Below are 26,848 nucleotides of genomic sequence, written 5' to 3'. Positions count from 1 at the left end.
TTTTCATTCAAGCCTCAAAACAAATCTATGAAGTAGTTGCTGTTAATTATTCCTATTTTATTTTATTTTTTAAGTTTTTCCATTTTTTAAAAATTTTTGGCTGCGTTGGGTCTTCGTTGCTGTGCACGGGCTTTCTCTAGTTGCAGCAAGTGGGGGCTACTCTTCATTGTGGTGCACGGGCTTCTCATTGCGGTGGCTTCTCTTGTTGCGGAGCACAGGGTCTAGGTGCGTGGGCTTCAGTAGTTGTGGCGCATGGGCTTAGTTGCTCCGCGGCATGTGGGATCTTTCCAGACCGGGGCTCAAACCCTTGTCCCCTGCATTGGCAGGCGGATTCTTAACCACTGCACCACCGGGGAAGTCCCTTAGTCCTATTTTAAAGAGAAGGAAGCTCAAAGAAGGAGTTGCCTAAGGTTACCAAGCTAGTAAGTGATAGAGCAAGAAATCTTATCTAGGCAGTCTAATTTGGAGCTCTTAATCCCTTAATCTGAATTCTTAATCACCACATCACATTGTCTTCAGAATCCTGGGACAGTGTTAGCATTCACGTGTGGTCAGGGGAAAAGTGGGATTGACAGAATAGACAGAATGAGACTCTGGTTAATTTGGGGCCTGGAATGATAAATTCTCTTCTGAGAGTTTGGCTCATAGGCTCTATTTGGTTCCCTGTCCAGGAGGCAAATCACGCAGAATTAATGGAACACGAGGCATCTCTAAGTAGGAATGCCCAAGAAGAGAAGCTGTCTTTACAGCAAATGATCAAGGACATAACCCAGGTACTGGTAAGCCTCCGGTTCACAGTAACCGGTCCAGCCTCACCCTCCCCAGACCTCCCCGTCCTCTCAGGTGCGCCTAGAGGAGTCTGGACTTAGGGTCTTGGGGGGGAGGAATTGTCTGAGTACATTTGAAGACTGGAACCCTGAGGAGTAGCTAAGCTTTCGTGTGCTGGCACTGCCTGCTGAAATGCCCTCTCTCTTACTGCTAGCTGCAGTTCTCCGGCAGCGGCTGGATCCTGGCCTTTGCTACCTCAGCAACCTCTTCTTCCTTCATTTATTCCTTGGGTGTTCAAGGGGTGCTAGTCTTGTTGCTCATTCTAGGTTTGGGTGACCGAAGGGGAAGAGTTGGTTTGAGGAGTTGAAGGAACCAACCTTTTTGGCTCTTAAGATACCCTCCTCCCACCCCCCAGGGAGAGGACCTGAGAGAGAAAACATCAGGTTTGTCCAGGCTGGCATGTTAGTCCTCTACATGGATTCTAGGCCTTGGTCAGTAGGATGGTGACCCTGCTGTGTTGGATTTCAGGCCATGGTAGAAGAGGAGGACAATATGGCCCAAGCCTCTGGTCATGAGAGCTCCTTGGAGTTGGACCCTAGTGGCTTCTCCTCCCAGTTTGATTCCCAGCAGCCAGACAAGGCTCTTTCTCTGGTGCGTTCAGTGCTGACTCAGAGACGCCAGGCTGTGCAGGTGAGAACCCCAGCACTCCTCCTCAGCCACAGGGATGGGTGTCTAAACTGACTTGGGCCCCAGGTACCCTCCTAGCCCAGACTGCCCCTTTTGCTACGTTGACCAGTCACAAGGTGTTTTGTCAACACCCCGAAGTGCCCATTAGAATCTCTGTGTCTGCCCAGTTGTGCTCGTGGGGAGCAGGCACACTCTCCGTGCCACTGGCACGCTCCACTTTGATGCAGTCTTTACACAGCACTGTGCAAAATGGAGCCCCAGGAGAGTGTGGGTAAGCGTCCCCCAATTCTAAGGGTCCCAGCCACACTTACCACCCCCACCATTTTACATTTGAAGATGATGGACTCTGACACTCTGGAAGCCACAGAACCCAGTCATCTCTGATGCTCTGTCTCCTCAAATGGTCTCATCTCTTTTCGTAGCTTCCCTTTGTTGCACCAGCCCCCAACCCCCTTGCCCAGCCCTACTTTCAGGCTTATGACATCCCTCCTCTGCCCTGCGCTCTTGTTCACCACCTCACTTCTGATGCTCTCCCTCCGCAGGACCTAAGGCAGCAGCTGTCAGGCTGCCAGGAAGCTGTGAGCTCCTTGCAGCAGCAGCATCATCAGTGGGAGGAGGAGGGTGAGGCCCTGAGACAGCGGCTACAGCAGCTCACCGGGGAGCGGGACACCCTGGCAGGGCAGACTGTGGACCTGCAGGGGGAGGTGGACTCTCTCAGCAGGTGAGCGGGAGCTGTTCATCCCCCGCTTCCTCCCAGGCTCAGTCCCCGCCCAGCCCATGTGTTTGGTTGGCTGACCCTGTTCTTCCCTAGACCCACAGCTGCTCAGGGCCTCCTTGCTTTGTGTTCTGCTGGTTCCTGCTCACTCAGTTTTGGGTCTTTGTGATAAAAAAAAAACAGTTTCCTGCTCAAAAGGAAAGATGAGATATTTAAAGGAAACATAAACCTCTCTCCTTTGACCCTGTGCTGTCTGCTTCCAGGAGGGCTTTTAGGTTCCAGGGTTTCTGTTCATGTCCGGTCTCCTTCCAGGGAGCGAGAGCTCCTGCAGAAGACCAGGGAGGAGCTGCAGCAGCAGCTGGAGGTGCTGGAGCAGGAGGCGTGGCGACTGCGGAGGACAAACATGGAGCTTCAGCTGCAGGGCGACTGTGCTCAGGGCGAGAAGGAGGAGCAGCAGGAGGAGCTGCACCTGGCCATCCGTGAACGGGAGCGCCTGTGCGTGCGTGTGACAGCCCCTCCCCGCTCTTAGAAAGTGGAGTAAATTGAAGCCTGGTGTTCGGTGGGTTCAGATTAGCTTACTGCTCCGTCCTTTGCAGGAGGATGAAAACAGAAAGTTCATCCAAGCATTGCTGAACACCCAGGAGGGCCGAGGCCCCGTGGCGGGTACAGAAATAAATAAGACACAGGCTCTGATCTCAAGCAGTTTGCAGTGTAATGGGGAAGTCAGACAAGTAAACCGTGGCCAGATGAAGTATGAGCTAAAAAAGAGCTTCAAGCTAGGTCCTCTGGGAGAATAGGAGTAACAGTTAATTATTGAAAGCTTCATGGAGGAGAGAGTAGCCGTTGAGCTGGGACTTGACGTATTTTGATTGGTAGAGAGTGGGACAAGGGCTAAAGGAACAGATTAGCAAAGAAAAGGAGTCAGGAACGTTCATGGCATGTTCAGAGGAGGCCGGGCTGGCCAAACTGTAGGACTGATCCTGGGAAGTAATGGAAAATGAGCTGGTCAAGGAAGGGAATTTCAGAGTACAGGGACCCAGCTCATTTGTAAATTCCCCGATACCATGTCATAGAAAAAGCAAGGACTTTAGAGCTGGGCAGAAGCTTGGTTTGAATTATGGCTCTGCCACCTGGACAGATTATTTGTAAAATGGGGCTGATAATATTTCCCTTGAAGAGTCTTTGGGGAGATTAAAGCAGTGTTTTGCAAAATGCCAGCACAGAGCCTGACATATGGTAAGTCTTCAGCACCTGGTAGCAGGGGCTATATCTTTTTTTTTTTTTTTTTTTCAATTTTGGCTGCATCATGTCTTAGTTGCGGCATGCGGGATCTTCATTGCAGCATGCAGGATCTTTTGTTGTGGCGCCCAGGCTTCTCTCTAGCTGTGGTGTGCGGGTTTTCTCCCTCTAGTTGTGGCGCACAGGCTCCAGAGCACGTGGGCTCTATAGTTTGTGGCACGTGGGCTCTCTAGTTGAGGCACGCAGGCTCAGTAGTTGTGGCGCACGGGTTTAGTTGCTCCACGGCATGTGGGATCTTAGTTCCCTGACCAGGGATCGAACCCACGTCCCCTGCATAGGAAGGTGGATTCTTTACCACTGGACCACCAGGAAAGTCCCTGTATCTTCTTCATCTTTTTTTAAATTTTATTTATTTATTTATTTATTTATTTTTTTTGCGGTACGCGGGCCTGTCACTGTTGTGACCTCTCCCGTTGCGGAGCACAGGCTCCGGACGCGCAGGCTCAGTGGCCATGGCTCACGGGCCTAGCCGTTCCGTGGCATGTGGGATCTTCCCGGACCGGGGCACGAACCCGTGTCCCCTGCGTTGGCAGGCGGACCCTCAACCACTGCGCCACCAGGGAAGCCCTCTTCTTCATCTTTGATGCATCCCCTCCTCACCTGTTCCCTAGCTCCTTCTGCGTAATAGGCATGAATAATGGAATCTTGAATGACTGCTCTAAGGATCATGACTTGCACAAGGAGCGGTCTCTCCTCTACTAAGGAAAAGGAGAGACAATCCACAAAGATAGTTTTATGTTTTTAAATTTAATCTGTGTGACTCGATAATACACCTATTTATATGATTCAAAAGTCAAAACTATTTTAAAAGGTATGCAAAGAGAAAGTACTACTTCCCTCGGCTTCATTCATCCCATATTCCTTCCTTCTGTTTGTAACCATTTAAATTAATTTCTTATTAATATGTCTAGTGCTGCTTTATGCAATAAATGCATATATCCTTATCTCCCCCAGTTTCTTGCATAAAAGATAGTACACCAGGTATACTGTTCTGCGCCTTGCTTTTTCCATGTTATGTGTCTTGGAGACCTCTCCTTTTCAGTTTTTAGAGACCACCTTCATTCTTTTGCATCGCAAAAGCAATTGCATTCCTGTTATCTTTTGGGGTGTGGCCACTCCCTGAGATTTCCTCTAGCCCCCTTCTGTTTCCCATCTTAGTCAGGAGACGCTGGCGGGCCTAGAAGCCAAACAGTCAGAGTCGCTCAGTGAAGTGATCACCCTTCGGGAAGCTCTGGAGTCCAGCCGCCTGGAAGGGGAGTTGCTGAGACAAGAGCAAACAGAAGTGACCGCCGCACTGGCCAGGGTGCGTGGCCCGCCCCCTCGCTGGCTGGGTGGGGCGGGCGGCTTGGAAAGTTGTGTCTCCAGGAAAAAGGCGCGCAGCCTGCCTCGTTCTTCATCCTGCAAGTCATGGCCCTTCCTGTTTCTTGCCTCAATGCCTAGTTACTGCTTTTGGGTTCTGTCCCTCCAAACAGACTCTCTGTATTGCAATTAGGATGGTTTTCTAAAGTGTCAATCTGGTCATGTCAGTCTCTTTCCTAAAACCATTCATTGGCTTCCCAGCTCCTTGGTACCACATGCAAAGCCCTCTGCCACCTGCCCCAAACTGTTTCTAGCCTCCTCTTCACTCCAGATCCCTGTTCTAACGCCTCATATACCTTCGTTCCTGCCACATAGCACTAATTGCATTCTCAGTTTTACCCGTTCTTTCGTGATTTTAATACTTTGTATGTACTTTTCCCTTTGCCTGGACTGCTTCTTTCCTCCCCTTTTAACCGCAAACTGTTTCTCATCTGTCAGTACCCAACTTAACTGTCGACTCTTCCACCAAGCATTTTTGATTCTCTCAAATTGAATTAATGCTTTCTTTGAGTTCCCAGAGCACTTTGTGCTTACATTGGCTATGGTGTCATCACAGTTGTAGTTGCTTATACATCCTGATGTCTGTGCCTCTGTAATGTGAGTTCCTCTCTTACTCTTCAACAAATGAATGGGTAAGTGAATGAAGAAATGAAGGGAAAAGTTGTTCAGAATGTAAGGGAAGGAATGAAGTGTTAACTGATCCCTGTACAAGGAAAGCAGCAGATGTTGGGGGTGTGAGCTGTTCACTGTTGCAGGAAAACTGGAAAATGAAACTCTAACTCTCTGCTTTTAGGCAGAACAGTCTATTGTGGAGCTGTCGAGTTCTGAGAACAGCCTGAAGGCTGAGGTAGCTGATCTTCGGGCCGCAGCTGTCAAACTCAGTGCCTTAAATGAGGCTTTGGCCTTAGATAAAGTTGGGCTGAACCAGCAGCTTCTCCAGGTGAGCAAAGATTTCTCTGATCCACAGGGTAGGGCTGGGCCCCGACCGAGGGCAAGGGAGAGACAGACAAAGCTGATGCCTGTAACAAGGAACAGTTCTTAAATGGATCAGCCCAAGACAGATCAGCTCCCAAATGTAGTCCTGGAATGAGCAAAAGGAACATTTATAGTGCAAAGGAGAGCAAAGATTACAAGGCCCGGGCTCAGCCATTAAAAATAGACCCCTCCCACATCTGCAGCAGAACTACCTTTGGGCTTTAGGGTAAAATCATCAGGGCTAGGCCCATGTCCTCTGGAAGGAAGACTGGGTTTTAATCCTGTTGTATGAGATAACAGCAATCACAGAAAAGGATCTGTTGAAGAGCCCAAGTCTCAGAATTTTCTCTAGAGGTTACAAATTTAACACATCTCTTCACTACCCCATTCCCTTGAGCCCCAGAAATGTTGTATGTTCCCTTATTCTGAATTCTTTAAGAGCAGGATTTTGCCTTTTTTCTCTCTGTCCCCAGCATCAACCCATCTAGTACCTGGAGTAAAGATCCCAGACCAAATGTGTGCATAGTCCTCCTCTCTCGTAAGCACTCCTGTGTTCATCTGTGGAGAACAGATTCATATCTCACTTGGATTTCTGTCTCAGCACTTCATCTCTAAACCGTAACCCTTTGTCTTTGATGTCCTTCCCTTTTTGGCCAGTAGTTAGAACAGGAGAACCAGTCTGTGTGCAGGAGGATGGAAGCAGCAGAGCAGGCGAGAAACACTTTGCAGGTGGGCCTGACAGAGGCCGAGAGGAACAAGGAAGCCCTGTGGGAAAAGAACACCCACCTGGAGGCTCAGCTGCAGAAAGCGGAGGAGACCAGGGCTGAGCTGCAGGCAGATCTCAGGGGCATGCAAGATGAGAAGGAAGAAATTCAAGAGAAACTAAGCGAGGTGAGAAGACAAAACTGCTACCATCCCATTAAGGATGCTCACTGTACATGCTCGTTGTACATACATGCTCACTGTAAAAAATGAAAACACTACAGAAATGATTCAGGAAGGGAAAATCTCACTTCCTAGAAATGACCAGTGTTACTAGTTTGGGGTATGTCTCCCAGTTTTTTTAAAAGAATTCCTAGAGGAATCCTTCACTGATTCTTCATTGCTTCACATCCATCAGTTTGAATTAGATGCCTCTCCTGTGTTTTCTGATAATACATTGTATTTATTCAACCACCACTCCCTTCATACTGTATTATAATTATCTGTGTTTATGTGTCTCCACCATTAGACCAAAAGCTCCTTGAAGGCAAGACTATGTCTTACTTGTTTTTATAACTCCAGCTTTTAGTCCAGTGTGTAACACATAGCAGGGGGCTCTGAGTTTTTTCTGAACCAGTGCCCCAGCTCAAAGGTCATCTTTCTTCTCTACCAAGCATCTCATTGCCCTAGTAATTATACATAATCTCCCTTCTCAGAGCCTTTTTCTCAGGGCACTGATCACTTTCTTCCTGGTATTATGTGTGTGTCTTACCTCTCCTTAAGACTAAAAGCTCCTTAGAGGTAGATCTCTTGCAGCCGTAGCACAGGGTATTGCTCAAAGGAGAGCCTGTTTCCTGGGCTGGGGACTCTGTAGGTTGATCAGGGGAATAGATAAATGGTACTTGGTGTGAGTGGGCAGTGCTCAAGGCTCACAGAGCTGGGTCCAGAATCTGAGGAGCCCATGGCCCTAATCTGGTGATAGCAGCCCTGGGGGGATCCTGCCTCCCTCTGTATCCCATCAGTTCTTCCCCTCAGGCACATCACCAGCAGGAGGCAGCCTTAGCTCGGGTGGAGCAGCTGCATCAGGAGGCAAAGCGACAGGAAGAGGCGCTTGCCCGGGAAGTCCAGGAGAAGGAGGCTCTAGCGCGGGAAAAGGCGGCTCTTGAGGTGCGGCTGCAGGCTGTGGAGCGGGACCTGCAGGACCTCTCTGAACAACTGCGGGGGCTCAGGTAGGGTCTGGACCTGGTTCTGCCAAAGGCAGAGAGAGCTTTACAAGGCAAGGGGGAGCCAACCTAAGTTCCTTGCCCAAAGTATATGGGGCCTAAATGAGTTATGAATTTGTAATTGTCTCCCCGCCCCCATATTCTCTCTTGGTGACCAGTAGTTAGAACCCAGTTCCTCTTAAGGAAGGGGCTTGATGGGTAAGAACTCTCCCAATTCCTGAACCTGACAGCTCAGCCAAGGAGCTACTGGAGAGCAGTCTGTTTGAGGCCCAGCAACAAAATTCTCTGATAGAGGTCACCAAGGGGCAGCTGGAGGTCCAGATTCAAACCGTCACTCAAGCCAAGGAAGTAATCCAAGGTAAGAACCCAAGTTGGATGGGCGCACTTCATTCCACAGGGATGTTGAAAGCTAGGAAGACAGTGGGAAGCTATTAGAGCCAGGCCCAGGGCCTCTGAGATGGGAGTTCCTCATGAGGTCTGGGGAGAGGGGTGAAAGATGGAGGACAGAGGCTCAGAGACAAGATCCTGTCCCTGGCATCTTAGGGGAAGTGAAGTGCCTGCAGCTGGAACTGGACACTGAACGGAGCCGGGCAGAGCAGGCACGGGATGCGGCAGCCAGACAGCTGGCCCAGGCTGAGCAAGAGGAGCAGGCTGCCCTGCAGCAGCTGAAGTCAGCCCATGAGGAGGAGGTGAACCGGCTCCAGGAGAAATGGGTAGGTGGTGGTTGTGGCTAGGGGATGGGAGAGACAGACAGCAGCAGGTATTCCTGCTTATAAAAGTGAAATCTGAACAGGACTAGTCTGGTTGGTCACCATGGTGCAAAATCCAGCTTCTAGCTAGTAAATGAGTTAATGTATGGAAAACACTAATAATAGTTCCTGGTATACAGTAAGCTCTATATTTGTGTTAGGTATTGTTGTTGTTGTTTCTGTATGTATAGAGACTTAAGAGTGGATCCTGGGATTTAGGATCGATAAACTGGCCCCAGGGTGTAAAGGGAGCAGAGGAATGCCTTGGACCTATTATTGCCCAATTCAGAACTGTGTTTCTTTTGTCTTTTAATTATTTAATTTAGTCCATTTGCTTTTATTGTGATTATAGGCATATTTGGATTTATTTCCACCATCTTATGCTATTTCTTTTGCCTTTTTTTTTTTTTTTTTTTTGTGGTACGCGGGCCTCTCACTGTTGTGGCCTCTCCCGTTGCGGAGCACAGGCTCTGGACGCGCAGGCTCAGCAGCCATGGCTCACAGGCCCAGCCGCTCCGCGGCATGTGGGATCTTCCCGGACCGGGGCACGAACCCGTGTCCCCTGCATCGGCAGGCGGACTCTCAACCACTGCGCCACCAGGGAAGCCCTCTCTTGCCTTTTTACACCTTTTGGGGAGGGGAATTCACCTTTCTTAACTTCTTTTAGAGGGTTATATCGGATTATTGTATTCTTTTCTCACTTCTTTTTTTCTCTCTACTACTTTGGATGATAGGTACTCTACTCTTTATTCTTTTAGTTGTTCTTTAATATTTTAAAATACATACTTAATAAAATCTGAAGTTAATCAGTATATTTACCCTTTTCCTGAATGACACAAGGACCAGAGAACATTTTACCTGCATTCACTCCTCCCAGCCTATCAACTGTATTAGTCATTGTGTTTAGTTATTACTAGTTGTTAACACCATACATTATGTGTTTTGATTATTTTATACAGTCAATAATTGTTTAGATACACTGAAAATTTTACGAGGTTTTTTTGCTCACCATTCCTCCTTGCGTGTCAGGCTTTCTATTTGGATTTGTTTTCCTTGAAGTAGAATTTCCTTTGGTGAGGGTATGTTGGTAGTTAATTGTCCGAAAATGTCTATTTTACTTTTATTCTTTTTTATAGCTTTTTCCTTTTTTAAATTTTATTTTTTATTGAAGTATAGTTGATTTACAATGTTGTGTTAGTTTCAGGTGTACAGCAAAGTGATTCAGTTATATATATATATATTATGTCTTTTTTTTTGCAGATTCTTTTCCCTTATAGGTTATTACAAAGTATTGAGTATAGTTCCCTGTGCTATATAATAGGTCTTTGTTATCTATTTTATATATAGTAGGTATATATGTTAATCCCAAACTCCTAATTTATCCCTCCCACTTTTATTCTTGAAAGATAGTTTCACTGGGTATAAAATTCAGGTACAAATTCTAAGGTAACCATTATTTTCTGTCAGCACACTGATTATTCCGTTGTTGGTATTGAGAAGCCTCTAATTAGTTGTATGTTAGAACTTGGTGTAACCTTCAGGTATCTTAACTTTCTGTCTTAGATTTTTCATGTGTACTTTTTCTACACTGTATTCTGGGTGATATTTTTTCAGATCCCTCTTCTATTCACTAATTTCCCTTTTCAACTGTGTCTAATCTGCTTTATAGTCTATTCACCAAGTTTTAAATTTTATTTATTAAATATTTTATTTCTCAACATTCTGTTTGGTTATTTTTTCAAATCTTCTTGGTCATTTTTTAGTGTCTTCTCCCTAATTTATATTTGCAGTCCCCTCTTTTATTCTTTAAACACATGAAACATACTTTTATGCTGTCTAATAATTCCAACACCTAAAATCTTTTTGGATCTCTGTTATATGTTGTTTCCCTTGGCTCTCACTGATGACCTTGACCCCTATGTGTTTTGTGATTCCTGACTCTGAACTCATGTTCTCTGGAAATTTTTCTGTGGGAATCCTTTTAGGCCCGAGGCAAAGGAGATTTTCCTCAGAGATTTGCTTTTGCTTCACTGAGGAAGCTGAAGGACTAGCATCCCAGGACCACCTTAAAGTACAATTTCTGTTTAAAGTTTTTGGGCCACATTCAGGCCCTGAACCCACATGAACACCAGCCTATGGTTATGAATTCTCAAGTGATATATATATATATAGCCCTTTGTGAAGGTTAAAACAAATTTTCTTGCTATTCCCTTCTGTACAGTGTTTTGTTTTCTCTCTCCCCCACTTTTTCTCTCTCCCTTTTTCTTCCCCTTTTCTCCCTCTCTCAGGTTTATCCATTTACTGAGGACTGTAGCCCAGGGATGGGTGGGTGTTTTTCTGAAGAGCCACATTGGGCCTTGCAGACCATACAGTCTCTGTCACACTCACTCTTCTCTGCCGCTCTAGTGCAAAAGCAGCTGTAAACGACATGTATGTAAATGAGCATGGCTGTGTTCCAATAAAACTTTATGTATGGACATTGAAACTGAATTTCATATAATTTTCACATGTCACAAAGTCTTATTCTTCTTTTGACTTCTTATCAACCATTAAAAGCATAAAAACCACTCTTAGCTCACGGGGCCAGGTTTGGCCCATATGCCATAGTTTCCTGACCCCAGATAGCCCTTTGGAGGTCCAGCCTTATGTCTCCTGTCAGGCTCCCCACCCTTTGTTTTCTGTTTTCTTTGCCCACATTGCCAGAAAATGAATTTCAAGGTTATTAGGTAAAGTAAATACCTCCAGTGGAAAGCCTGTTCTGTGCTCATTTACCTCTTTAGATCACAAGTATTGCTTTGATTTTGGCTCCAATGAAATTTTCATTATTTTCCTGCTGGCTCAGTGATACATTAAGATATATACTTAATAGTTAAATTGGCTTTTTTTTTGTTTGTTAGTTTGTTTTGCCCTTTTACAGGTGGAGGGTTCAGAGAGCTTGTTTGTCAGATTTCTGGAAATGGAAGTTGACTTGTGTTTTGTGTGTATTTGTGATTTGATAGTTATTACAAGGCAGACTTGTTGGCAAGATGGTAGCCAAAAGTTTGCCTCTTTTTGGAATTATGTGCCTAGATTATAGTAGGTACTTCAAAATATTTATTAAATGACCAGTGTCCAGAGGCAGTTCAGTTTCCCAGCAAGAATCAGGCATACCACCCACTGAAAACCCTACAAGTAAAAGAAGCTATAAAACTTCTGAATGATGTGTTACCACCTGATGCAGACTTGGTATCCGTGGAAGGACTGACCATCTCATGGCCACACCTGAATCATGGGAAAGTCTCTTCCGTCTTTTCCTTTCTTCTCAGTCAGATAATCCCCCTGACTTCTGATTGTCTGACTTTATGATCTCCCTACTGATTGAAAGGGTTGAAATCCCACATAACTCTCGAGAGTCTGTTAGTTTTTTGTTTTTTGGCCACGCCACACAGCATGCAGGATCCTAGTTCCCTGATCAGGGATTGAACCCAGGCCCTTGGCAGAGTCTTAACCACTGGACCGCCAGGGAATTCCCAGAGAGTCTGTTAGTTTTAACAGTGCCTGCCTTGTCCTGGAGTCCTACCAATTAGAAAAACTCTTAGGGGTTATATTCTCCATTCTTCCATCTAGTGTCTGAATCCCCTTTAATAGCAGTGATAGTGGATACTTACTTACTGAGCACTTTCCCATGCCAGGTACCATGCTGAATGCTAGTCACGTTATTTCAGATAGCCTACACAACCACCTAGTGAGGAAACTGAGACTTAGAGAAGTCACTCAGGGTTACCTGGCTAAGAAGTGGTAGAGCAGGGATTAACCATTTCTTAGCATTTATGCTATGTCCACTTCTACAATATCCCTTCCAAGGGTTGCTTAGCTTCTGTTGTATTCCATCCATTGGAATGCCCATTTATTTTTAGATAGATCTAGTTATTAGAAAATTATTCCTTAAGCTGAGCCAAAATCTATTACCTGAAACAAATCAGCCTTAGATTTGCTTGGAATACCTCACCAACATGGTTGATTTCCTCTAGACATGATACACATCACTCATGAACCAGTGTGCAGAGTATTCTGATCCACAGACTAGGCAGTAACGCTTGACTGTTACTTCCTGGACATCACAGAATTAGCCCTTCTGGTAGCCATAACACACTTCTAACTCATATTGAGCAAATAGGTCAGTTTTGTTTTGTTTCTTTCGACACTTAACTACTATTAAATTCATCTTTCCCATATTCTTACAGTTGGCTTTTTGAACCAGAGTGTATGATTTGATATTCATAGCGGGCCTGTTAACTGTGGTATTATAGATCACTGTTCTTAAGCATCTTAATAGTCCAATAGCTGAAATGTGATTCATTCAAGCAATGCTGAGTTCTTACTGCCTGCCAGGCATGATGCTGGGCATTGAGGATACAGCGGAGAGCAAAGCAGACATGGTTCTCCTGATGGAGCTTCACGTCTTGGGGGAAGATAGGTATTAAATAAATTCATACATAAATGAGTAACTGATGATGGAAGTTCCATGAAGAAAAAGAACTGGGTGATAGAAGAAGAAGAACAAAGGGGGACCGTTTTGAGCGTATGGTCTGGGAAGGCATCTATGAGGAAGTGTCGTTTAAGCCATGAGTGACGGTGGGGTGGGAAGAGCAGTCCAAGCAGAAGGAAAGCATGAGTCAAGGCCTTCAGGAATGGAGGTGCGTGGTGTCCTCCAGGACCTGAAAGGAGGCCAGTGCAGCCAGCGTGTAGCAAGTGAAGGGAGAGTGCGCGAGACGATGTTGGAAAGGGGTGAAACACTAGAGGCCTTCCCACTGAATGTGGATAACTACGACTTACAAACATTTTAAAGGAAAGGTGATGAAGATGATGATAGCTGTTGGCTACTGAATGCTTTCTGGGTGCTCAGCACCATTTAAAGTGCTTTACACGACTTACTTCACTCGTGAGAACAACCCTAGGAGGACCCTGTTGTTATCCTCATTTAAAAAAATTTTTTTTTTAATTTTATTATTATTTTTTACACAGGATTTATTTAGGCCATGCTGTGCAGCTTGCAGGATCTTAGTTCCCGGACCAGGAACCAAACCTGCGCCCTCAGCAGTGAAAACACAGAGTTCTAACCACTGGACCGCCAGGGAATTCCCTGTCCCCGTTTTTATAGATGAGGAAACTGAGGCACAGAGATGCGATAGAAATGAACTGAGGTCACACTAGTAGTACTGGGGTAAAGACTGTAACCTAGGCAGCCTGGCTCCAGTGCCCTTCACCACCATCCTGAGATCCTAATAGAGGGGCTGGATTCGTCTAGGAGATCAGGGAGGGTGTCGGTCACTGATGGACCTCTGGGAGGACCGGGATGCCCCATCCTAACGCTCTTGTATCGTATAGGAGACAGGCTCGGCCTGGCTTTTTGGGAGGCTAATCCTGTCACCCTGAGCAGGGGAGTGGGGACAGCAGAGAGCGAGTCCGCCCCCTCAGTTCGCTGTTACAACCACCAACCATGATGTGCTTGCTTTAAAATAACAGATATTTGTAGCTTATATGAGGGACAGCTGTGCTTTAGAAGACACTTTTCCATGTATTATATCATTTGATTTTTTTTTAATCTCATTTGATCCTCATAAAATTTGGCGGGATGGGCAAGGCAGGATGATCTGCCTCACCTCGCACATGAGGAAGCAGGCTTGTCACGTGAGGCACCAAGGTCACACAGCTGGTGAGCAGCAGGCTTCTTGCCCTAACCCGGTTCTCCTTCTGCCTCCTCTCCTCACCCCCTCGGCTCTAACGGTGCTTCCTTCGTACGACCAGGAGAGAGAGCGCTCCTGGCACCAGCAGGAACTGGATAAGGCTCTGGAGAGCGTGGAGAGGGAGAAAATGGAGCTGGAAACGAGGCTGAGGGAACAGCAGGCAGAAACGGAGGCCATGCGGACACAGAGGGCAGAAGAACAGGCCGAGGCCGAGAGCGCTCTGTGCCAGGTGGGCAGCTGGGAGGACTGGGCTGCATGTCCACCCTGTGATCCCCCTACCTTGGGCCACTTCCTTTCCCACTCCTGAGGGTGGTGCTGCAGGGGCTTCCAGAAGAGAATGTAGCTTCCCACTCTGTTCCCCATGAGCAGGTGATCGGTACCGTTAGCTGCACGGCCGGCGGCATGTCCTACTTCCTGAGGGAGGGCTGTCGTTTACCACATCCTGTCAGCTTGCAAACCAGCAGCAATCTTCGTACTTCCTGGCTCTCAGTCAGTGGGTCCAGACCTTCCTTCGCCCTCAGCCCCCACCCCATTTGCTAGAAGAGCCCTAGAGCAGCTGGCGTGTGCTTGTGGCCTAGTGGGTGAGCATGGTGACCCCTAACCCAACACGCCCTCGCCCTCCTGCCCCTCCACAGATGCAGCTTGAAACAGAGAAGGAGAGGGTGTCCCTCCTGGAGACACTGCTGCAGACCCAGAAGGAGCTGGCAGATGCCAGCCAACAACTGGAGCGGCTGAGGCAGGACATGAAGGTTCAGAAGTTAAAGGAGCAGGTACGGAGGGTGGTTCTGGGCAAGGAAGAAGAGGCAGCATTGATTTATTCATTCACATTGACCTGCTCTTTGGCACTTCTTTGCACCGGGCCCTGCCTAGGTGCTGACATTTGACCAACAGAAAGGTGTGGCACAACAGTGAACATGACAGTCATGGAGTTCTAGTGGCAGAGCAGACACAAAATAAGTGAGATAATTACCGGTTGTGATAAGGGCTGTAAAGGAAATAAATAGGACGATGTAATTGAGAGTGATTCAAAGGAGGCCTCTTTGGACAAGGTGGTCATGGAGGGCCTCTCAGAAAATGACGTTTGAGCTGAACCATTAAGGTTGAAGAGCCAGACCCGTAGAACAATAAGGATGAACCTTGAAAGCATTATGCTGAGTGAAAGAGGCCAGTTGCAAGAAGGCACACAGTGTATGATTCCACTTGTGGGAAATATCCAAAACAGGCAAATCTACACAGACAGAAAGTAGATGAGTAGTTGGGAGTGAGGATGGGGGATGGGGAGGGTACAGGATTTCTTTCTGGAGATGATGAAAATGGTAAAAAAATGATCATGGTGACAGTTGCACAACTCTGTGAATATGCTAAGGCCATTGAATTGTATGCTTTAAATGAGTAAATTGTAGGGTATGCGAACTGAATCTCAATAAAATCATTAAAAGGAAAAGAAAAGAAGCCAGCCATTTGAAGAACAGTTTAGGCAGAGGAAAAAGCTATCATAAGGGCCTGGGACAGGCAGAAAGGGCCTGGGACAGTTCAGGACAGACAGGAGGCAGCATGATAAGCTTGGGGGCAGGAGCCCTTTGTCAGCCATGGTAGGACCTTGGACTTTGTTCTAAGGGCAGTGGGAACATGTTGGATGGTATTTAAAAAGCAGAGTGGGACATGAGTTATTACGTACATATTTTAAAATACTTTAGCTGCTGAGGGGAGAATTTTGTGTGTGTTTGTGTTTGCCTGCTTGCACGTGGGCATGGTGGCATGAAGTGGAAGCAGGGACACCCGGCAGGAGGCTGCTGCAGTGGTCTGGGTGAGGGACCCTGGCCGAGAAAGCCTGGGTGAGCAGTGCACTTGGTGAGGGAGGAGAGGGAATAGGAGGTGAGGACTTGACGTGACAGGGTATCATGGAAACAACGTGGATAGCTGGGCCCTGCCTCAGCTTTTGGCAACCCAACCAAAACACCAGTATTTATACAACACGGATTGCTGTAACATGGATTTCAAGACCAAGGAAGCTTTCTTCTGCTCCCTGCTGTCTTCTCCCTTCGCAGGAGACCACTGGGATGCTGCAGACCCAGCTCCAGGAGGCTCAGCGGGCACTGCAGCAGGCAGCCCAGCAGCACAAAGACAGCCTCGCTGCCCTCCAGGAAGAGGCCGGCACCCTGCTGCGGGATAAGATAGACCTGCAGAAGCAGGTCCCTGCTCCTCTTTCCCAGCCCAGCACCCTTCCCCAGCACAGCCAGGCTCTCCCACTCCCTCTGGCAGGACGGGGGAACCTTGGCTGCCTGAGCCTGGGAGGGGGAGGGGAAGCCCCAGTACTGAGTGGAAAAGTGAAGGGTGCTCAGAGCTGTGCATGTGCCTCCCAGATCCCTGGGGTAGTTAGTAACCTCTCTCAGTGGGGACCACAGACCTCATATTTTCTTGGCAGCCCCATAGATCCAGCCTCCCCATAGATCCAGTATTTTTATACCAGATTGCTTTTCCTTCTCAAAATCCTATATCAGATGATGGTCGGGTTGTTTATTTTTAAAAAAATACAATCACTTGCTCATCACTTGGCCTTTGGACAGAGTTACATTCAACCAAGGTTTTTATTTGTGCCTGCCTCTATACAGCATATGTGAGGCTGGGGAGACAGGGGACTAGGCTGGATGGTACTGGCAGAGGGAGGTGGATAAGAACAGCATGTGAGGGTTGGCAGGACCTCCAGAGCTTTGAAAATGGGCTGGTGACTCTGGTAAACCTTGAAGGACCCTAAAGCCCTAGGTGAGAAGCATCCTCCCACCAACCTTCCTGCCCTTGGTCCTCATGCCCTTGACTTTCCAGGTGGAGGACTTGAAGTCTCAGCTGGTTTCCAAGGAAGACTCCCAGAGGTTGGTGGACCAGGAGGTTCAGGAGAAGCTGAGAGAGGCCCAGGAGTGTTGCCGAATTCAGAAGGAGCTGGAGAGAGAGAAAGCCAGGTAGGCTAGACAGGCCATGGAGCTGGCTTTTGCCTGTCTGGGTCCAGGGGTCACTGTGAGGTTGACAGTTTGCTCAGGGCACCTAACTTCTCACGTCTCCAGCTCTGGGCTGTACAGGTAGCTGTGTGGAGAGGGCATGGTCCTTGTCTCCAAAGCTCATGCTTCATTCATTTAGCAGATATTCAGAGAACACATAGCACGCACCAGACACTATGCCAGGGGTTGGGGATATATTAAGACAGTAGAGTCTCTGCCTCAGTAGGATTTCTCGTTTTGTGGGGAAGACGTTAATCAAATAACTCCCAAAGGAAAGTATTGCAGATTATGTTACCTGGAGTCTGAGGAGGGAGAAATCCTTTTGTTGATGAAACTAGAGGCAGGAAGACAAGGTAGGAGACTGGTACAATTGTCCAGATAAGAGAACCAAAGCTGAACCGAGGTAGGGTCGTAGGGAAGGGGAGGAGGGAAGGGGTTTAAGGGGTGTTAGGGGAGTTGGAATCAGTTATTTGTAGTCTTAAAGTGGACTCAGGTGGGATGAGGGGAGGCTGCTGTGATGTGGTCATCAAGACTTCTAAGGGTGAATGGAGGTGCCATTCAGTGAGCTGGGGAACATAGTAGGGGTGACTGGTGGGAGGGGAGGTGCAGAGGGGATGGGAAGAATTGGACATGTTGAATTTGAGGTATTGTATAGATATTTCTGGAATTTTCTAGAGAAGAATAAACTGTGAAGTTGAAATGAAATATATGCATGAAGGACCTAGGAGCACTCAGTAGGTGCTCAGTATATGGAGGCTTTTATTGTTATACTGGAATCATTATCATCACTGTTTCTATTAATTATTAATGCTGTGTTAGAGCAGTCAGATGAGAAGGTAGTTCTTCATTCCCTGAGAGAATGACCCAGCCCTCTGAACCCTCTCTTTTTAGCCTGACTCTGTCACTGGCGGAAAAGGAACAGAGACTCCTTGTTTTACAAGAGGCTGACTCCGTTCGACAGCAAGAGCTGAGCTCCTTGCGCCAGGACATGCAGGAGGCCCAGGCAGGGCAGAAAGAGCTCAGCGCCCAGGTATTTCCCACCCCACTAAGAGCCCTCTTCCTTGGTGGAAACCTCCTTCTGGAGTCGGCAGGTGATTGCTCAGTCACGCTGAGACCTCAGCAGCCCTGGCAGGAGGGGGAAGCCAGGACCGGGCTGGGTGGGGCTTGGGAACCTGACCCAGAGTTGAGAACGGACCCTGTGGGGAACCTGATGGCCCAGAACACAGTGCCCAGAGGGGCAGAGCTCACACAGGCCTGGTTCAAGCCCAGCTGCTGCCAAGTGTGCCTGGTCTGCCTGGCAAGACACAGCAGGGGGAACCAGTATTACTCCAGACGGGGTCAGCGGCAGCCTCTTGCTTCCAGGGACTCAGTCTGCTCACAGCAGGACCCCAGACCTTGTGCACAGAGGAAAGATGGAACTGGGAGGAGAATAATGAGGAAGTGAGAGCTAGAAGTAGACTGCGTCAGATGAGGACCCAGGTCTGCCTGTTAGACGATCCTGGGTGTGACTCCCAGCTCTACTGCTTCCTGGTTGTGCGAACATCACTTTATTCAACCATAAAACAAGGATGATAATTCTTAATCATTATAGGAATATATAAAGTGTTAGGAACACAGTAAGCATTCAATAAATGGTAGCCATTATTATCGTGACTGGTCTTTTTAGGCTCAGTGTCAGTGTTTCAGGCAGATTTCTAATCATAGCAGGGAGCTGGCATAGTTGCCAGGGGGACCAGAGCCAAAGCCCATTTGCATAGCCCAGGCCCATGTGTCAGGAGTCCGTAGGTGGGCATGTAGGTTAAACCTAGGGTTACACTCATTCCGGAGCCCTCCCTTCCTGCTGGAGAGCTGAGCCTACTGAAATCCTCCCAGCCCCAGTCAAGGTTTGCACAGGGACTGAGTGGGGTCAGGCCCGGGAGGGTCTGGGGAGAGGGTATCCATTCCCTGCTCAGAGTGACCATACTTCCTCTCTGGCAGGTGGAATTACTGAAGCAGGAGGTGAAGGAAAAGGAGGCTGACTTTCTGGCCCAGGAAGCACAGCTGCTGGAGGAGATAGAGGCAGCTCGAGTAACAGAACAGCAGCTACAAGCTTCCTTGTGGGCCCAGGAAACCAAGGCAGCCCAACTACAGCTGCGACTGCGCAGCACGGAGAGCCACCTGGAGGCCCTGGCAGCGGGACAGCAGCCTGGGCACCAGGCCCAGGTCCAGCTGGCCAGCCTCTGTTCTGTCTTGCAGCAGGCCCTGGGGTCTCCTTATGAGAGGGGGCTTGAGCTGAGTGGTGGGGGAGACTCGGCTTCCTCCCTCTGGGGCCCTGAGCCAGGTGAGGCAGCCACCCAGGAACTCAGTTCTTTGGTCAAAGCCAGGCCTAGCTCCCAGGGGAGAAGGGAAGGGAATGCAGTTCCTTAGGCAATACTCATCAAGGCCAAGGCCACAGACTCTGGGATTAATTCAATCAGAGTTTGAACCCCAGCTCGGCCATTTGCTAGATGTGTGTCCTTGGGCAAGTCACCTCTTCTCTTTGAATTTGATTTTCTCAACTATAAAATGAGGGTGTTAAAAGTACTTACCGGGACTTCCCTGGTGGCGCAGTGGTTGAGAATCCGCCTGCCAATGCAGGGGACACGGGTTCGATCCCTGGTCCAGGAAGATCCCACATGCCATGGAGCAACTAAGCCCGTGCACCACACTTACTGAGCCCATGTGCCACAACTACTGAAGCCCATGAGCCTAGAGCCCGTGCTCCGCAACAAGAGAAGCCACCACAATGAGAAGCCCGCACACTGCAACGAAGAGCAGCCCCCTCCATCCGCAACTAGAGAAAGCCCGAGCACAGCAACAAAGACCCAACGCAGCCAAAAATAAATAATTTTTTTTTAGAAGAAGTACTTACCTCTTGGGATTTTTTTAAGGAGTTAATGAGATGACAAATAAAATCGTTCACACAGTTCCTGGCACTTATTAAATGCCTAACAAATGATAGCATTTTCTAATGCACATCACAGTGCCTGGCACGTAGGTATGCAGACAGGGCATGATGAACAAACCGCTGAGAAGGGGTTCTTTGAGGAGAAGAGGGATGGGTGGGAAGGCCAAGGCCAGGTCTGGGAGGTATGGCTGTTTCTTTTCATAGTGCAGCCAGGTCAGGAGGTGTTTCCTCATTTTTTCAGACCAGAATGGAGCTAGGATCCTCTTTAAGAGATGGCCCCTGCAGACGGCTCTCTCAGCTGAGGCGGTAGCGTCTGCCCTCCAGAAGCTTCACCAAGACCTGTGGAAGACGCAGCGGGCCCGGGTATGTGTCTCTGTTCTCCTTCCTCAGGCTCTTCACCTACGCCGAAAAAGACTTGTGAAGCACTTTGACCTGTTTTATTTCTGACGTAAAGTTGGGATGAGTTCCACCTCTATCACTTACTACCCGGCAACTGTGAATAAAGCATTTGGCGTCCTGGGCCTTGGTTTCACTAGTAAAGTAGGGCAAATCGTGCCTGCCTCACAGGGCTGTGAGGAATAAATGAGTGAGGGACTCGAGTGAGCCCTGTAAAACGTGATACTCTGTATAGACCTGTGATACCGTTTTGCATCATTTTCCTCTCAGCCATGAAGTGTTCTTGGTGTCAAGACCTCCAAGAAAAACCTGACAAATTGGGGATCACTGAGATTTGAGGTTGCCATTTATAGGAATATTCTAGGCCTAAGACTGAACTAAATGTCCCCCAAATTCCACCTCACAGTGACCCATCAGTCAGTAAAAATTGAGTGTCACCTATATATATGCCAGCCGCTCTGAGCTAGGGATACAAAAAGGAGAAAGACCTGCTCTCTGCCCTCAAGAAGACTTGTGACAGGGCTGAGCAACCAGACTGCATCCTAAGATAAAGCAGAACTGATAGAAATAATTGGATCAATAACAGATGTACATGATAAAATAGGAGGAAGGGACAATTGGGAGGGTCAGAAGGAGGGAAGCAGTGACCTTTGAGCTAAGCTTTGAAGTAGGAGTTTGGGGAGAGGAGGGGTGATCCCGGGCTAAGACTTCAGCAGGAGTTCTGTTTCAAAGACAGACGAGTCAGAAGGGTAACCCTAGGCTCCAGCCATTTGGAGCAGAGCCTGTCATCCCTTCCAGGAGCCAAATGCACATGAGTTCAGAGGTAAATAACCCAGCAATCTGAGAGTAGGTCCGTGATGGCAGACCCTGACAGGCTGAGGGAAGAGAGGGATTGGGCCCTGAACTGGGGTGGCTTTTTGGAAGATGAGGAACTTGAGTTCCACACCCTTTCTTTCCCAGGATGATCTGAGGGATCAGGCCCGGAAGCTGGAACAGCGTCTCACTGATACAGAGGCTGAGAAGAACCAGATCCACACAGAGTTGCAGGCTCTGCAGAGACAGCTCTCCCAGAACCAGGAAGGTGAGAAGCTTAAGGCAGGGGTGGGTTTGGGGCAGAAGAAAGGAAAGGCAGGAAGCCCAGTGGGGCGGGATCAGGCCTGGGAGCCACTCCTTACTGCTTACCCACAACTGTGAGATTTACCTAGAGGCGTCTCCAAAGGGGCGATGACCCCCGTGAACTATTTTTTGTACTTTGCTTGGCCTTTGAGAGCCGTCCTGGAAGAAGGGATTAGGAGGAACAGATTTGGTGAACTGAGGGAAGTTGCTAGCTAGGCTTCTGTTTTTTCTGTGAAGATTTAAAAACTGGCACCCTAAGGTCAGGTCTATAAGAACACTGTAAAATTCTATGTCTTTCATCATTTATCAGTGTTACTTATTTTGTTATCTCCAACTATGTTCTCAAATGATTAACCTTTGACAGCAGAAGGATTATGGGCTTGTTTGGGAGATAGGAAGAGGGGGAAATCTGGGGAGAAGCTACCTGTGCCACAGCCAAGGGCTAGGAAGGGTGGTGACTACTAGGAAAGGAAAGGAGAGGGGAGGGTCTTGCGACTCAAGGCTCAACTGTAGAAGGGAAGAAGACAACGTGGGGAGTGGGTCTGGGTCTTAAAAGTATCCCAAACGGCTCCCTGAGAGCCACACACATACAGATGGGTTCTGGTGCGTTTTGCAGAAATGGAGGGTACCCAGTAGAGCAACCCTGGTCTCTAGGAACCTCTGCAAAATCATAGACTTAGGGACTGGAAAGGACCTCCAACATCATCTAGCTCAACCCTGTCTGGAATCCAAGGTTGAGAATCTGTGATCGGGATGGGAAGTGTTGGGATGATTGTCAGGCACTGCTGGAGCTGGGCAGCAGATGCAGACACGAGTCTGGAAGCAGCAGGGAGCCTAGACAGACAGGAGCAGCTGGCAGACGGGTGATGCCTCTATGAAACTGGGTGTAATTCTCTCCTTCTTGGCCTTTTCCTCCTTTGATTCTATTCCCCATCTTCCATCTGCCTCTACGTCCCTCCTTTCCTCCAATCATGGTTCTTCCTCCACTACCTGTCTTCACAAAGAGAAATCCAAGTGGGAAGGAAAACAGAACTCCCTAGAATCTGAGCTGAGGGAGCTGCGTGAAACTGTGACATCCTTCCAGAGTCGCCTACGGCAAGCAGAGCTCCAGGGAATAGAAGCCCAGGTAAGGTGTTTCTGGTTTGGGGGAGGGGTTGCTTCAGGAGTAGTCCCTCAGGGCCCAGGATCGAGCCCATCCTGGCCCATGGTCGTACCCCATCCATATGTAGTGCCCAGCTTCCTTCAGCAGTGTCTTTGTTTCTCTCGCTCTCCCCACATCCCTGAGGGCCATTATTAAGGCCCTAGTGAATCCTCCTTTAATTACTTTTTCTGAATTGAGGTTGAGATTTTTTTCCCTTTTCCTGAAGGACTAGAGTCTGGGATGACTCATTTGCAACAGTTTTTCCCCTCTGAGCACAGCAGAGCCCGGGGTAGGGTAGGGATATTCTTTTACAGCATCAGCCTAAGTGGAACACCCAGTTCCTTTTGCCCAAATCCTTGACAATGCTGGTGCCGCAGAGGAAGGAAAGGAAGGGCCTGCGTTGGAGTGACAGTTTCAGGGAAGTATAGTTTAAGGTGGTTTTGCATCTTGTTTTGCAGAATGAGCGAGAGTTACTGCAGGCAGCCAAGGAGAACCTGACTGCCCAGGTGGAACATCTCCAAGCATCTGTGGCAGAAGCCAGGGCTCAGGCAGGCGCTGCCGGGGTCCTGGAGGAAGACCTGAGAACTGTGCGCTCAGCACTGAAACTGAAAATCGAGGAGGTGGAGAGTGAGCGCGAGCGAGCCCAGGCCCTGCAGGAGCAGGGCAAGCTGAAGGTGGCCCAGGGGAAGGCTTTGCAGGAGAATCTGGCTCGCCTGGCCCAGACCCTGTCTGAAAGAGAAGAGGAGGTGGAGACTCTGCAGGGAAAAATCCAGGCGCTGGAGAAGCAATGGGAAATGCAAAAGGCTGCTTTGGAAGTGCTGTCCCTGGACCTGAAGAAGAGGACCCAAGAGGTGGATCTGCAGCGAGAACAGATCCGGGAGCTGGAGGAGTGTAGGTCTGTTCTAGAGCATCTCCCCGTGGCCGTCCAGGAGCAAGAGCAGAAGCTGACTCTGCAGAGGGAGCAGATCAAGGAGCTTGAGAAGGACCAGGAGGCGCAGAGGAACATCTTGGAGCATCAGCTTCTGGAACTTGAGAAGAAGGCCCAAGTGATTGAGTCCCAGAAGGGACAGATTGAGGACCTGAAGAAGCAGCTGGTTACCATGGAACGCCTGGCCCTGGACCTAGAGGAAAACCATCACAAAGTGGAATGCCAGCAAAAGGCGATCGAGGAGCTGGAGGGCCAGAGGGAAATGCAGAGGGTGGCTCTGACCCACCTTACACTGGACCTGGAGGAGAGGAGCCAGGAGCTGCAGATGCAGGGCAGCCAGATCCAGGAGCTGGAGAGCCAGAGCACCCTCCTGGCAAGAGAACTCCAGGAGAAGGACCAGGAGGTGACGTCCCAGCAAGACCAGATCAAGGAGCTGCAGAGGCAGAAAGAGCATCTGACTCAGGACCTGGAGAGGAGGGAGCAGGACATGGTGCTGCTGAAGGAAAGGATTCAGGTCCTGGAAGATCAGAGGACCCTGCAGACCAAGATCCTGGAGGAGGACCTGGAGCAGATCAAGCTGTCCTTGAGAGAACGGGGCCGGGAGCTGGCTTCTCAGAGGTGGCTGATGCAGGAGCGGGTGGAGGAAGGGAAGGGCCAGAGTAAAGCTCAGCGAGGGAGCCTGGAGCACATGAAGCTGATCCTGCGCGATAAGGAGAAGGAGTTGGAATGCCAGCAGGAGCGTATCCAGGAGCTTCAGGAGCACAAGGACCAGCTGGAGCAGCAGCTCCAGGGCCTACACAGGAAGGTGGGGGAGACCAGCCTACTCCTGACCCAGCGGGAGCAGGAGATAGTGGTCCTGCAGCGGCACCTGCAGGAAGCCAGGGAGCAGGGGGAGCTGAAAGAGCAGGCACTTCAGGGTCAGCTGGACGAGGCCCAGAGGGCCCTGGCCCAGGGTGCCCGGGAGCTCGAGGCCCTGCAGCACCAGCAGCAGCAGCAGGCCCAGGGCCAGGAGGAGAGCGTGAAGGAACAGGCGGGCTCGCTGCAGCAAGCTCTGGAGCAGGCCCACGCCACACTGCAGGAGTGCCAGGCTGAGCTGGAGGACCACAAGGAACACGCGCAGAGGCTCCAGGAAGAGCTGGCAGTGGAGAGACAGCGGGTCCAGGCCCTGGAGGAGGTGCTGGGTGACCTAAGGGCTGAGTCTCGGGAGCAGGAGAAGGCTCTGCTGGCCCTCCAGCAACAGTGCGCCGCGCAGGCCCAGGAGCATGAGGCGGAGGCCAGGACCCTGCGGGACAGCTGGCTGCAGGCAGAGGTGATGCTCCAGGAACGGGACCGGGAGCTGGAGGCCCTCCGGGCAGATGGCCAGTCCTCCCAGTGTCGGGAGGAGGCTGCCAGGGTCCAGGCTGAGGCTCTGCAGAAGGCCCTCAGCAAGGCTCAGGCCACCCTGCAGGAGAAAGAGCAGCATCTCCTTGGGCAGGCGGAGCTGAGCCGCAGCCTGGAGGCCAGCACGGCCACCTTGCAGGCTGCCCTGGACTCCTGCCAGGCACAATCCCGGCAGCTGGAGGAGGCCCTGAGGAAGCGGGAAGGTGAGATCAAGGACCAGGACCTCCGACACCAGGAGGCCGTGCGGCAGCTCCAGGAGGCACTTGCCCAGAGGGATGAAGAGCTGAGACACCAGAGGAGGCAGGGACAGCTCCTGGAGAAGCCTCTGGCCCAGCGGGGCCTAGAGGATGTGACCCAAGAGAAGCAGGAGCCAAGGCACGAGAGAGAAGAGGAAGAGACGAGGGGCCTTCGTGAGAGCCTAAGGCAGCTACGGTGGACTCTAGCCCAAAAGGAAGAGGAGATCCTGGAGCTGAGGGAGGCCCGGCCAAGGAAGGGTCTGGAGGACTCGCCCCGCAGCCACAGAGCCTCCCCAGGGGAGGAGCCGTCTTCCACACTTGATTCCTCAGCGCCCACGCTGCAGCGGGAGCTGGAGCGACTACAGGTGGCCCTGAGGCAGACGGAGGCCAGGGAGATCGAGTGGAGGGAGAAGGCCCAGGACCTGGCACTGTCCCTGGCCCAGAGCAAGGCCAGCGTCAGCAGTCTGCAGGAGGTAGCCCTGTTCCTGCAAGCCTCTGTCCGGGAGCGGGACTCGGAACAGCAGAGGCTGCAGGTGAGTCACCCCGTGGGTGGGAAGGGCTGGGGCAGAGCCCGGTCTGCCTGGGCTCCGGGGCTGCCTGCACCTCAGGGTGTGAGAAAGCTGAGGTCACGAGCACCTCAACAGAGTGGAATCCAGGTTACTGTGCTAGTGCGGTGGGGGAAGATGTGGCATCCACAGTCCCTGCCCTCCTAGAGCTGATGGTCTAGTGGAAAAGCAGTTATAATGCAGTGCCTAATTAGGGTTGGTGCCTGACACGTGAAGTTTCGTGTGCTCTGAGCATACCGGAGGGACCACCCCACCTTTCCTGGTAGAAGTGGTGTTTAAGATTAGATCTGAAGGGACCAGTAAGGAAAGAGCCAAGCACAGGTTGGGGGAGGGAGAGGAAGAAGGAGGAAAGAGAGCGTGGAGTATCTGTGAGGGAGTTCAGGCTGCCAGGGGCAGAGAAGAGGCTCTGGCAAGAGAAGAGAGGACAGCAGGGGGCCGTCATTTAGGGCTTGTCAGCATGTTAAGGACCTGGGTGACCAGTGCGAAGTGGATGAAGGGTTTGGGGCAGGGGAGTGACACGATCAGGTATATAGTTCAGAAAGATGGCTCAGGCTGCCGGGGGAGCAACTGTAGACCTGGGGAGACTGACCAGGAGAGAAGTAGGAATGGTTATTATCTTCATTTTATAGTTGAGGAACGGCAGTTAAGAGAGGTTAAGTAACCTGTCCAAGGTCATCCAGCTAGTAAAGGGCAGAACTAGGGTTAGACCTAAGCAGGCTGGCCTCGTACTACTAAGCTCCTTCTCTCTCCCAGACAGCCTCCACCCACACGTGTACCTTCCGTTCCTCTTCTCTGTCTGTCCTCTTGACCTTTACCATTTATGAACCCTAGGGTGCCTAGAAAATATCTAGCACTAGTCTTCCCATTTATCTAAAGGGGTTTAATCCCGGAGGCTTAATCTAAGCTTCACATGGTCTGTGTGTGTGTGTGTGTGTGTGTGTGTGTGTGTGTGTGTGTGTGTGT

The 26,848-nt window shown here is 49.7% G+C and overlaps 1 protein-coding gene across 9 annotated transcripts in view; it reads left to right on the top strand.

Moving 5' to 3' along the window:
• CEP250 (centrosomal protein 250) overlaps window positions 1–26,848 on the top strand; it is a 47,495-nt gene that overhangs the window by 14,831 nt on the left and 5,816 nt on the right. For 4 of the 9 annotated variants that reach the window (XM_029219711.1, XM_029219712.1, XM_029219713.1 and 1 more), the window contains 20 exons: window positions 672–773; window positions 1,297–1,458; window positions 1,998–2,176; window positions 2,483–2,665; window positions 4,628–4,772; window positions 5,622–5,768; window positions 6,464–6,694; window positions 7,541–7,734; window positions 7,959–8,086; window positions 8,272–8,441; window positions 14,265–14,432; window positions 14,839–14,973; window positions 16,252–16,395; window positions 17,027–17,160; window positions 18,088–18,226; window positions 19,174–19,516; window positions 20,364–20,485; window positions 21,479–21,599; window positions 22,639–22,760; window positions 23,234–25,852. In XM_029219711.1, coding sequence (XP_029075544.1) covers window positions 672–773; window positions 1,297–1,458; window positions 1,998–2,176; window positions 2,483–2,665; window positions 4,628–4,772; window positions 5,622–5,768; window positions 6,464–6,694; window positions 7,541–7,734; window positions 7,959–8,086; window positions 8,272–8,441; window positions 14,265–14,432; window positions 14,839–14,973; window positions 16,252–16,395; window positions 17,027–17,160; window positions 18,088–18,226; window positions 19,174–19,516; window positions 20,364–20,485; window positions 21,479–21,599; window positions 22,639–22,760; window positions 23,234–25,852 — 5,688 coding nt within the window. The other 5 variants (XM_029219716.1, XM_029219719.1, XM_029219717.1 and 2 more) reach the window with 5 other exon arrangements.

Source organism: Monodon monoceros, unplaced genomic scaffold, assembly GCF_005190385.1.
Source record: "Monodon monoceros isolate NGI ecotype Baffin Bay Population unplaced genomic scaffold, NGI_Narwhal_1 Super_Scaffold_13, whole genome shotgun sequence".
In the NCBI taxonomy this organism is placed as follows: Eukaryota; Metazoa; Chordata; class Mammalia; order Artiodactyla; family Monodontidae; genus Monodon; species Monodon monoceros.
The sequence above is the reverse complement of the archived record's forward strand: the minus strand, read 5'-3'. Positions and strand labels throughout refer to the sequence as shown.